This window comes from Dipodomys merriami, unplaced genomic scaffold (assembly GCF_024711535.1).
Source record: "Dipodomys merriami isolate MVZ:Mamm:240054 unplaced genomic scaffold, mDipMer1.0.p SCAF_8, whole genome shotgun sequence".
In the NCBI taxonomy this organism is placed as follows: domain Eukaryota; kingdom Metazoa; phylum Chordata; class Mammalia; order Rodentia; family Heteromyidae; genus Dipodomys; species Dipodomys merriami.
The window spans coordinates 1,342,301-1,354,916 of NW_027206401.1; the positions used below are offsets into that span (position 1 = coordinate 1,342,301).

Genomic DNA, 12,616 nt, shown 5'->3' on the forward strand with positions numbered 1-12,616 from the left:
TCCACGATGCCTTCTGCTTAGAGATGTCACACACCTTTACCTTCCACAGCTAACCCAAATCCCTAAGAGGAAAACTTTTTCTAAAAGAATAAACATGTAGTTTCCCTGTAGCTGGTATGAGGGTGGAATCCAGGCCTTAGCCATGTAAGCTGGCAGTTAAGACATGCCAGGAAGCCCGGTAATGTGTGGAGAAATGAAGTGTTCAGGAACCCTGGCTCCCAGCGGCTCCTGGTGCACTGTGCAGCAGCTTCTCAATCCATGTGGCCTGACACAGTCATGAATGGATGCGGGCGGGAGACCAACGGAGAGGACCACTGAAGGCTCCAGCAGGCCCAGGAGGCACGCCCTTGTCAGTAGCAGTTGTGATCAAAACTGAAATGAAAACTTAGCTTTCCTTTCATTTTATGTGCTATTTTTTCAAACATCTACCACATTGTTAGCTGTTAAATACTTACCAATAGTCTGAATTTACCTACTTAATAAATAACAAATAGGCTTCCTTGGTTGGGTGATGCCTTAAACAGTACTGAGATATCAAGGCTGGAGTGTTAATGCTTGCCTCTAGCATGCCCAACATTATGGGGGAGGAAGGTACGACAGCTGCCGGGGCTCAGTGAAACTACCCTGAAGAAGGAAAGGAGCTGCATGCTTGCACTCCTGACACCGAGGCCCAGGTCTCAGGGGACACACCAGTGTGGTGTGCAGAAGGCGTACAGGGCCTGGGTGTAAGGGGGCAGACTACTTCCTTCTCCTTTGAATAGTTCCATTTCATTTTCCTTTTTAATTCAGAATGAGCCCATGGCTCATGCCTATAATCTATTACTTGAGTCTGAAACCTGGAGGATCACAGTTCAAAGCTAGTCTGGGAGGAAAAGTCCATGCATTTCCATCTCCAAAGTAACCAGCAAAAAGCCAGCAAAAAGCACTCAACACTTGAGTGCCATCTGAACAAGCAAGCCGAGAAAGCTTGAGGTCCTGAATTCAAACCCCAGTACAACCAAAAGTTAAAAAGAAAAAAAAAACAAACTCATAAAAACAATAACAAATCCCAATTGTAACATTATCTGCACACTAAAAAGCAGGTAGTGTGACCTATCATCTATAAATGGGACACCTAGATGTGTTCATCTTAATTATGAAATGTAATGCTATGTATTTTGGAGAAATAATCATACATAAAACTAATAAATTCGTCCTAAGCTCCATAAATGCAGGTGCAAGGACTTTCCGGAACACTCCCCAGACATGAATTTTCCAACCTGTCAACTACGCCCTCTGGCAGTGGTTGGCGTGCCCTGGGGCCCCGATGACCCACCGGGTCAGGGGCCCCTGCGAACACATACCTCCGCTGACGTGGACTTCGTAGAGGGAGTACTTGGGGGAGGACAGCATGCGCATGTCAGGGCGGAACTTCTCTGCCAGGGTCTCGATCACATCTTGAGTGGTTGCAGTGCTAGACACGCGAATACATTTTGTTGCAAAGTTTCCAGCAGCTTTATCTTGAAAATAAAATCTCATCACTCCATGGAACTCCAAATCCTAAAACAAAATGACACATTTTTGGAAAAACATACTTTGAAAAGATTCACTTTTCATAACAATAATAAACAAAAAAGGGTTATCACTTTTTTAATGCTTCTCACAAACATCTGAGACTGAAATTAAGAGACGGGATTTTAGTCTCCAAGTTTAATTGCATGATATGAGGCAAGTTGGTTACATTTTCTCTTCGCCTCACCTCTCATGTTTTATAACCAGTTGAGTATAGAGCAGTGGCATCAACAACAGCAAGAGCCAGGCACACCACAGCATGCATTCATCCTTTAAGTAGGTCTTTATAACCATGGAGGAAGTAGATACCCACACCCGTGTCTAAACTACCACATAGGGCTGGAGATTCCACGCAGGGGTGGGTCCTGGTTCGATCCCTAGCACCAGGGAGGTGAAGAGGTCCAGTCATTGGAATCATGAAGTTCAGTCCATTAGGGTGGAGTAAACATATAAACCACAGGAAACACATAAACATTTAAGCCATACACAGCTAAAGCAGAAAGCAAGGCAGGAAGGCCCATTTCTGGTTGGATGGGCAGGGGGATAGATCCCACAACACTAAACCACAACCTCTGGGAGTTGTGGGGCCACATCTCAGGGTGGGGGCTGGCCATCCCAGCAGCTGCCTCTCTGACTGGGCGAAACAGCTAAACAAAGCTGACAGGTCTTAGAAACGTCACCACATTCACCTGGTAACCCTGAGTCCTTTGCAACCGTGTGTGTGAAAGAAGCTTCTGAACCAGAACCTCACAATAAGCTCTATTTAACATTAACACTACTGCTTGCCAGGCACTGTGCTAAACATTCTCTTGGGCAGTATTTCCCAGCTCTCCTTCCCAGGTCTGTGTTTCTGCTTCCCAGAGTTCCCTTCCTTTGCCAGAATGGAAGGTATAACTAAGTGGAACAGCTACGGGCTTGCGCGGAAAAAGCCTATCAAGATGCGAGTACTGGCACAAAATAAAATTATCTTCCAGCGTCCCTCCTTTGGGATTCATTCAAGTATCTTGCACTTTAAATTCCACTACCTCCTGCACATGCTCCTCAAGAAGGACTTTATATAACAAAAACTACTACAAAATTTATACAAATTTAAGTTTTTATACTTATGAGTGGTATTTTCATCGAGAAATTTTAAAATGTGTAAAATTTTAAAATTGTATCACCCCAGTCTCAACGTTAACAGGAATGACTTGATTCCTCAAAGGCTCACTCAACCCCACAGCAAATACTACAAAAGAACACAGTAACCTCTATGACAATCACTCAGCTAACAAGGTTTAGATCATTTGTAGTAAAAATAAAACAGGCTGGATATACCTAACGATACTAAAGAACATGCTTTCCCTTACCATATGGTTCACCTGCTAGCCTTACACAAAATGCAGCAAACCCAAGCGGAACTGGGTGTAGAGGTATCATATCCACGGCACCACAGCACTCCTTATACTGGGACCTATGATGCCGTTTATAACAAAAATTTTCCAGGTACTAAGAAGCCTAAGAAACAACCTATAAAAACTACCTCTGATTTGATTTCAACTAACACTACTTAAGTGTTTATAAAACATTTAGCTTCATATCACATGAGAATAATGTAGTATACCTAAGAATATTCCCTTAATAACTGTCAATTATTCACCAATCAATGTAAGTACACAGCACCTTATCAACTTTAAGACTGAAAAAATTAAAGTTCCAGATCCTAAAAACTAACAATACTGTAGTTAACACACAATAAGGACTTACTACATGTTAGGTATGAAAAGTACTACATTTGGGCTGGGAAGGTGGCTCAGTGGTAGAGCGATTGTCTTGCATGTCTGAGGCCCTGGGTTCGATTCCTCAGCACCACATCAGCAAAAAGAAAAAAGCCAAAAGTGGCGTTGTGGCTCAAGTGGTAGAGCGCTAGCCTTGAGCTGAAGAGCTGAGGGACAGCACCCAGGCCCAGAGTTCAGGCCCCACGACCGTACCCAAAAAAAAAAAAAAAGAGTACTCCATTTAATTCCCCAAACTGAGAAATGAGTACTATCATCACCAAGTAGAGAAAAAGAGGACCCAGAGGCCAAGGTACACTGACCAGTCACACTACTTTCCCAAGGAGAGCTGAGATCCAGCCAGCACGAACTGCCAGCACTGGACCCTGCTCACTGTGCTTTTAAAGCGAGGATGACAGAAATTATACTTGACTTTACAATAGGTGCAGGAGTGGTTTGAGAAGAAGTGAACGGATGGGTAGGAGAAAGAAGTCAGAGGTTCAGAGCTCAGTGACTGCCACCAACACTCACCGGGACAGAACTAGCACTAAAGTAATGGGACGCTTGCGAAATGGAACCAGAAGCTAGGTCCACTCTCACCACTACGCAGGCCTGTCCATGTGTGTCGGCTATACAACACAGACACAAATGTCAACACAACAGTTTTATGTTTGTTTTGGTGCTGATCTGAGGTTCAAACTCAGGGCCTGGGCCCCTGAGCTTCTTTTGCTCAAGGCTAGCTTTTTTGGTAGTTTTAGTGGAGCCAAGCGTCTCTTAGACTTTCCTGCCCTGGCTGGCTTCGAACTGCAATCCTCAGATCTCAGCCTCCTGAGTAGCTAGGATGATAGGAGTGAGATCCTAGTGCCCAGTTCAACAGTTGCATTTTTGACTGAGTTATTTAACAATCATATGAAATTAAATCTCCTTTATTAAAAAAAAAAGTGAGCTTTTAGTCTAACAGTGACACTCTCTTTGCCTACAAAATACTATGTCCAGTGGGCAAACAGCCTCTCTTAGGGTCTACCAGCACCAGCCACAGGAAAAGAAAAAGGGACCTTGCGCAAACCCTTCAAATTGTTCATGACTGACTCTATATACTCTATTTCTTCAATGGCAATATTTTAATTAGCCCAAATCGTAGACAGTGTACATCTTTGTGCTCTTCCTAATAACCAGCAAAGAGATTTAGTTGAAAAAGGATCGATCACTCCCAAAATGTTACTTCCTACCACCCATTAATTCCAAGAAGAGAGGGGATACTGCTACTTGGCCTGAATCGGCCCCTACAAGATGAACAGGTTTTCCTCACAGCCTTCTGTGCCTGCCTCTGTACAATTCAGACTGTGAACTCACTGGAACCAAGGGCTGCTTAGATCTACTTGCCAACTCTGTCCAGTAATGAGTACTCAATAAATACTGGGGGAATGAAAATGACTTGGAAAAAAAAAAAAAAGCATGGTCAAACACGGTCCAAATACTTGTAATCCCGGCACTGAGGAGGCTGAGGCAGGAGGAGCACAAGGCCAGCCTCATACACTATTGAGTTAAAGAACTAGTTTTGTGAGATTCTATCTTTTGATATATTATTATAGTATATTACTTTAAGGGAAAAACTTCACAATGTTCATTATTTAGTGTTCTTAGAAGATCATTTGGCTCACTTCAAGTAGTTTGTGAAATTAACTTGATTACGATCTTCTAGAGGTCCAGATGAAAAACCAGGCCTATGTTTATTTTCATGGTAGTACTGGTTTACGTCATCTCAAATGCTTAAGTAAACTATCTTTAAAAAAAACTGTGCTGCGTAATTTAATATCAACATAAAATTAGACTTATCAATGACATGGAAACATACAGGAAGTCAAAGTACACCACACCACTGGGACAGCTGCCTTCAGAACAAAAAACTTACAAAAGCTTCATTTAGATTTAATTTGTAAATTTAAGAAAATATCAAAATAAGAAGCTGCATAGAATTTTTCTTCTTCTGGAATTTAAAGGCATTGATTTCTTTATTTACTTTTCTCCTATGAGGAAAGAGACAAACAAGAAAGAGCAATTAAAAAAATATGGAAAAGCCAAAGATTAAAAAAAAAAAATGAATGGGCTAGGAAGGTGGCTCAGTGGTAGAGTGCTTGCCTTGCATGCCTGAGGCCCTGGGTTCGATTCCTCAGTACCACATAAGCAAAAAGAAAAAAGCCGGAAGTGGCGCTGTGGCTCAAGTGGTAGAGCGCTAGCCTTGAGCTGAAGAGCTGAGGGACAGCGCCCAGGCCCAGAGTTCAGGCCCCACACAGACAGAGCTTTAGGGGGTGCCAAACTGGTGTCAAAAAGACATCTTCTCAAGTGATGCTGACACAATTAGATGCAGCAAACATGAAACTAGGCCCATACATTGTACTGTACCTCAAGATAAACTCCAAGTTGTTCGTTTGGTTTTTCTCCTGGTCTTGGGCCTAACCTCTGGGTCTGATAACTGTCCCTGAGTCTCTTTGTGCTCAAGGCTGGTGCTCTATCACTTGAGCCAGAGTACCACTTCTAGCTTTTTCTGAGCAGTTTATTGGAGATAAGAGTCTCGGTGACTTTCCTGCCCCGGCTGGCTCTGAACCGCAATTCTCTTATCTCGGCCTCCTGAGTAGCTAGGATTACAGCCACCAGTGCCCAGCTTTCAAAACTTTCAACTTTGTTGAGACAAAACAAAAGCATGCAAGAAAATACAAGAAAGTTCCCACCCATTACTCAAAATCCTGAAACAACAACAACAACAAAAGTTTAAAAAAAAACACTCTAGGAAAAAGTATTTCCAACTTGCATCAGAGAAAAATATATGATAGTTCCTAAAATTCCTAAAATATGGTATATAGTAATATACACTAAATAGTTCCTAAAGTTTGAATAGGTCAATAACCTAATAGAAAAATGGACAAAAAAAAATTTCTAGTAGTTCCCAAAGCAGTGAATGTGCCCTTCAATACACAAGAGGAATCAGTTTATCTCTGGCAAACCACCTCAAGATAAGAGGCTTTCCCTCAACAACTGGTGGCAGAAATCCAGAAGTCTGCCTGCATATTACAGGTGGGGTTGGCAAGGAAAAGTGTCACCCAAGGGGAACTTTCGGCAAAATCCCATGTATGTGCATAGTTGGCATTTTCGTGGCACTATCCCAAAGATACATACATAGACATGTGAATGCTGAATGGAAAATGCTATTTACTGCGTTACGTGATCCAGAATGAGGAACCAGGTAAACAGATCCTGGTAGACCTGCATCATGGGATGAGATGCTGTCACTGAAGAAGCACAACATGGGTAGAAACAAAAGCAACGTACACTTCACTGTGCCTCCAGAGAGCCCTTCCAGGAGCGTGTAAGCCACAATACAACCTACAGCGCAGAGTTCTTCTACATACACTTTATCAGATGACGTCAGCTCTGCACCCACGCAATCATTTTAAATAACAAAAACTAAATTTTAACAAAGGCAATCATTGGAAATATAAAACAAACTAGGGGGAGGGCACAGAACTTGAGGAAGACTGAAAAAGTGCAGCTCACTGGACACTGACGAAAATGAATTATACACCTGATGGGTGGAGAGGGAGGAGACAGATGACACTGTACAAAAGGAAATGTACTCATTACTGACTCACATAAATCTAACCTCTCTGTACTTTAGCTCTATAATAATAAAATAAACAAACACACATACATACATATATATACATATATACATATAACAAACTGAAATCTGTATTACTACACTGGAAACATTGCTACAAAGAAAACAGATTTTTTTCCAAGTTATTTAAAAACCAATTAAAAATTTTACATTCTCTGTTAATTCTTTTAAGGATAAAAATCTGTAAAGAAGTCAGGTGCTAGTGACTCACATTAGTAATCCTAGCAACTCAGGAAGCTGAGATTTGAGGGTCATGAGTAGGAAAGTTCATGAGACTCTTACCTCCACCTAACTACCAAAAAAGCCAAAACTGAAGCTTTAGTTCAAGTGGTAGCATATTAGCCTTGAGTACAAAAGGCTCAGGAACAGTGCCAAGCCCTGAGTTCAAGCCCAAGGATTGTCACAAAAAATAAAAAATCTGCAAAGAAGTATTAATCCGCACTCAAAAATCCTATTTGTAGTTGTAATATGGGCATTATTTTATGTAATAATAGGAAAAAATTAATTAGTTGGGTTAATACACTGAAAATATTTTTAATATTGTGAATAAAAAATAATATGAAAGAAATTAAGTAACAACTCTGAATCAGAAATACTAGCACAAAGATATTCTAATATCAGCACAAATATATGGATTTTTTTTTCGGGGGGGGGGGGGGGGAATCTGATCATGGGCCTGAACTCTGGGCCTGGGCGTCGTCCCTCAGCTCTTCAGCTCAAGGCTAGCGCTCTACCACTTGAGCCACAGCGCCACTTTCGGCTTTTTTCTTTTTGCTTATGTGGTGCTGAGGAATTGAACCCAGGGCCTTAGGCATGCAAGGCAAGCGCTCTACCACTGAGCCACCTTCCCAGCCCCCATGGATTCTTATATACACACACCATTTCCTAGTTTCATCCCTGAAAAGTCTTTTACACAAAGAAAGACAACCTGCCAAAGTAGTGGCACTCACTGAGAGATGAGGATTTGGAGTTCAAGGTCAGCTTCAGCTACATAGGGAATTCAAAACCAACCTCTACTCAATGAGATTTTATCTAAAACAAAAACCTGTAGAGATAAACATCTCTATACTTAGCTCCGGATCCTCCCATTCTACTTTCCACTAAAGAAACCAGGGATCTGGGAGGGAGACACTTTTATCTAGGTCCAGGTCAGAAAAAATACAAGATGAGGTTGACATCACGTTATGCTACAAATCAATCTGACAAAGACTATCTGGTTTTCATCAAAAGAATCCTCTAGCCAGTCAAAAGGTACAGCTGGCCAATTCTGGAACCATCAGATTGTAAGGCTGATAAGGAACCTCACAACAGAGAGGCTGTTACCACTTGACCTGACGTGGTATGACATGAAATGTACAGCACTACTTATAAAGCAGGTCAAGTAACTGGCCTGAATACATGAAGCCTTTAAAGCCAGACACTTCGGAAACCACCACTACTCAGAACAAGACAAAGGAAATCAAGAATAGGAATGTTCTACCCAAAAACTAATCAAGTATTCTCAAAAAGTCTACAGCATTAAACAAATGCCCTAAGATGAAAAGAGAAGTAAAATAATTGCAGCATGTGGAATTTGTTTGGATCCGATTCAAATTCCTGAGACAAAGGAAAATCTGAGTTAGAATCAAGTTATTTGATAAGAACAAAGAATTGTGGCTAATTTTCTTGATAGAATTCTGAATTATGGTAAATTTCTTGAAACATATACTGGGGGAGAAATAATATTGTTTTAGGATTCATAACCAGCTAAAAACAACAAAACAGTGAATTATGGGCTGGGAATATGGCTTGTGGAAGAGTGCTTGCCTCATATGCATGAAGCCCTGGGTTCCATTCCTCAGTACCACAGAAACAGAAAAGGCTGGAAATGGTGCTATGGCTCAAGTGGTAGAGCACTAGCCTTGAGCACAGAGGCTCAAGGACAGAGCCTAGGCCTTGAGTTCACACCCTTGAGTTCACACACACTGTGAAGATACAATTTTGAAAATTCTGAAGTCTGAAGGATGAAATTACATGCATATAGATTTTCATATCAAAAATGATAATAATTAAAGTATAATTACAAACTATCATTAAAAGCAAAATAAAATTATTTTCATAAAAAAATGAAAGATGCTCTAGGAAAACTCAAAGAATCTGATTCCATAAATAAGCAATAAACTGAACTTCTAAGCCAAAGCTATCTGGCTTACAATGAACAAAGAACAAATGCTGGTGCAAAATGTGAGAAGATGAGAGTGAGGTAGAGCTACAGAATGGGCAGCTGACATCTCAGAACTCCATGTGTCCCTGACAAGACACCCGAGTTCTCTCAAGGTCCCTGATCTATACAGCAGGGGTAGAACTGCATTATATTGCTGTGGTTTTATAGTTCCTAACTGATTTATGGTATATGAAGCCATCTGTCACAAATAAGGCAATTGAAGGCAGTTGATACAAATGAGCATTCAACCTTATAAACCAGAAATTTTTCCAAGCGGGCCCCAAAAAAATGTTTTCATGTTATAATAACTATATTCCTGAACTCTGCCTCAGTATTATAATGTCAAAAAAAATCCAGATTCTCGTGTGTGTGCGTGCGTGCGTGCGTGTGTATGTGTATGTTCTGGTCCTGGGGCTTGAACTCAGGGCCTGGGCACTGTCCCTGAGCTTTTATACCCAAGGTTAATGCTCTACCACTTGAACCACAACTCCACTTCTGGCTTTTTGGTGGTTAACTGGAGTTAAGAGTCTCACAGATTTTCCTGCCCTGGCTGGATTCAAACCTGGATCCTCAGATTTCAGCGTTCAGAATAGCTAGCATTCCTGACATGAGCCACTGGTGCCCAGCTAAAATTCTTGTTTATGCACGTAAAATATTAGTGGAAGTTTCTAGGTTTGAATAAGAGTAATACATGATACTAATTATATACACAAAAATTGGTAGGCTATCATTTATTCAGATTTACAATAACTTTGATGTCAAAGCAAACTTAATGAATCAATAGCATCTTAAAGAAACTTCCTATAATCAAAACACTCCCATCTATACCTTTTAGTATACTCAAAATTGAACTCACAGCACTCAACACATTTGACTAAAAAAAAAAAAAAAAAAAATCAAGCCACTTACCTACATTAAAAATATCTCCAAATCTCTACTACTATCTTGTACTAGCAAACAGGACATTCTAAAATTTAGGCAGTTTCTCAAGTACTCTATTAAGGCATTTCAGATCTGACATACGACAGACATGTGGGGGTTAGGAGTGAAAAGAGCAGTGAAAAGCAAAGTAATTTTTTACTTGCTTTTTTTAAAAAAAAATCTTGCATGAAACAGGAAATTACTACTTTCTAATTGGAATTTTACAAACAAAGACCAAAAAAAGGAAAAAACATCACTGCTTTTGCCTCAAGCATTCAACATCCTGCCGTGGTATCAAGAACCAACCTATGCCACAACTTGGCGTTTGGTGCCGTGCAGCACCCCCTGTCTACCTCCTGTTTCACTGTGTACCAAATGATTTCACCAGCTCGGAATGCCAGCTGGTACCAGGCAAAATGGAAACAAAGAGGTAAGCTGCCCAATTCCACATAGCAATTTTGGAAAGGTCAAGTGGCTAAGCAAGATTTTTAACAGCTAATATTTACAAGGGGAACACAGAGCCTCTACCTAGGGGCAAAACATTTTGAAACCAATGAAAACAGCTGACAGTTCAAATGACATAATTTGAGAAAGGAAAGGAGCCAGTCACTGGAGTTGAGAGACTCTTTTACTAGAACAATTGTCTCAGCTCCCGCTCTTCAAAGTCTCCCATAAAGTAGACAGCTCAGGGTAACACATACAGACATGCCAAGAAGAGTAGATCTGGAACAAGGTCTTGGGATATAATGTTATACACAAAGGACAGGAATACAGATAGCTATCAAGTGTTAAATTCCATGACACAAAACCACAATATCAGTGATTCTGTTTTTATACAGTTACACTGCTCATGACATCTCACTCACAGATGCTTTTGAAGAAGGTACTACCGTTTTTAGATATAACTAATTATACATAAAATAAAAGCACAACAAGAAAATTTTAACTTTAAGATATAAAATACAGATTCAACCTGAAACATACAAAATTAAACCTAACATATTGCTGGAAACTTCTCCACAAATAACATCAAAGGATATAGCTAAGCATACAGATCTGAATTTCCTTCCAGAATAAAGAAAAATCTGATGCTGAAATCACACTTGTAATCCTAGGTATTCAGGAGGCTGATATCTGAAGGATCATAGTTTGAAGGTAGCCCGGAAGAAAAGTTACAAAGACTTATTTCCAATTAACCAGCAAAAAGCCAGACGTGGCTTATGTGATAGAGTACCTGGCTTCAGTGAAAAACTAAGCAAGAGTACAAGGCTGAGTTCAAGCCCTACTAACAGCACTAAACAAATAATGAACAAATCATAACAATGCATTCGTCTCTTAAGCGTACACATTCTTCAGTTAGCCATGTTGTATATTATGTCCTCCTCTGAGGCCTCAGAAAGATACAAAGGAGCGGTGCTGCTGGCTCACGCTTCTAATCATAGCTACTCAAGAGGCTGAGATCTGAGACTCTCAATCTTCAATTAAACATTAAAGAATGAAACAACAACAAAAATGCCACTGGAAGTGGAGCTGTGTCTCAAGGGGTAGAGCACTAGCCTTGACCAAAATAAAAAGCTCAGGGACAGCACCTAGACCCCCAAGTTCAAGCCCAAGGACCAGCATGAAAGAGAGAAAAAGAGAAAGAGGGAGAGGGAGGAAGGGAGGAAAAACAAAGAAAGAAAGAAAGAAAGAAAGAAAGAAAGAAAGAAAGAAAGAAAGAAAGAAAGAAAGAAAGAAAGAGAAAGAGAGAGAATGAGAAAGAGAGAGAATGAGAAAGAAAAAAAAGAAAGGTACAACAGAGGAAATATATCCCACCAATCCTTAAACAGCTTTCTTTAGTCCCAACAGTTTACTTCAATCCCTCTCTGGTGGATGATAAGATAGTTAAGTTCTAATGCCAATTCTTTTAGTCCTAAGAATGAATGGCTCTTATATGTTGCACCTATGCTATACATAAAACTGTCATGACCTGGCTTTGTGTTGATTTTCCCTTATAGCACCCTGTCTTGGCAATTGTAGAGAGATGCCAAGGGGAAACGATGCAGCCTGGACTCCATTCTCAGTTGGCTGATAGCACAGCCTAAAATTAAAAAATCTGTATTGAACCTTGGCCTGGGCCAACCATCACCTAAATTATATTTCATCCAGAGTCTGTGATGGCAGCAGTAAGACCACAGTAAAATAAAGGCACTGCAGAAAGCAGCCGTCAGGAGTCAGGCCCTCTCTCCACCAACTCCTCTTGTAAACCCAAAATGTCAGCAAATGTTAAGTACCTAAAAACTTACCTAAGTAAACTGGCAGTGTGAAGTCTACAAATGTTAAGGAAGTATGCCAGCTATGATTAACATCATTTTTTTTTTTTTGGGTCCGGTCGTGGGGCCTGAACTCTGGGCCTGGGCGCTGTCCCTCAGCTCTTCAGCTCAAGGCTAGCGCTCTACCACTTCTCTACCACTGAGCCACCTTCCCAGCCCCGATTAACATCATTTTTGTGTTCTCAATCTAATGATAATA

The 12,616-nt window shown here is 40.7% G+C and overlaps 1 protein-coding gene across 19 annotated transcripts in view; it reads right to left on the minus strand.

The window, feature by feature from the left end:
• The window catches only part of Afdn (afadin, adherens junction formation factor), a 122,755-nt gene that overhangs the window by 96,627 nt on the left and 13,512 nt on the right, over nt 1-12,616 (minus strand). For all 19 annotated transcript variants that reach the window (XM_070010301.1, XM_070010297.1, XM_070010306.1 and 16 more), the window contains exon 2: nt 1,344-1,539. In XM_070010301.1, the coding sequence (XP_069866402.1) occupies nt 1,344-1,539 (196 nt within the window). The remainder of the gene's footprint in view (nt 1-1,343; nt 1,540-12,616) is intronic.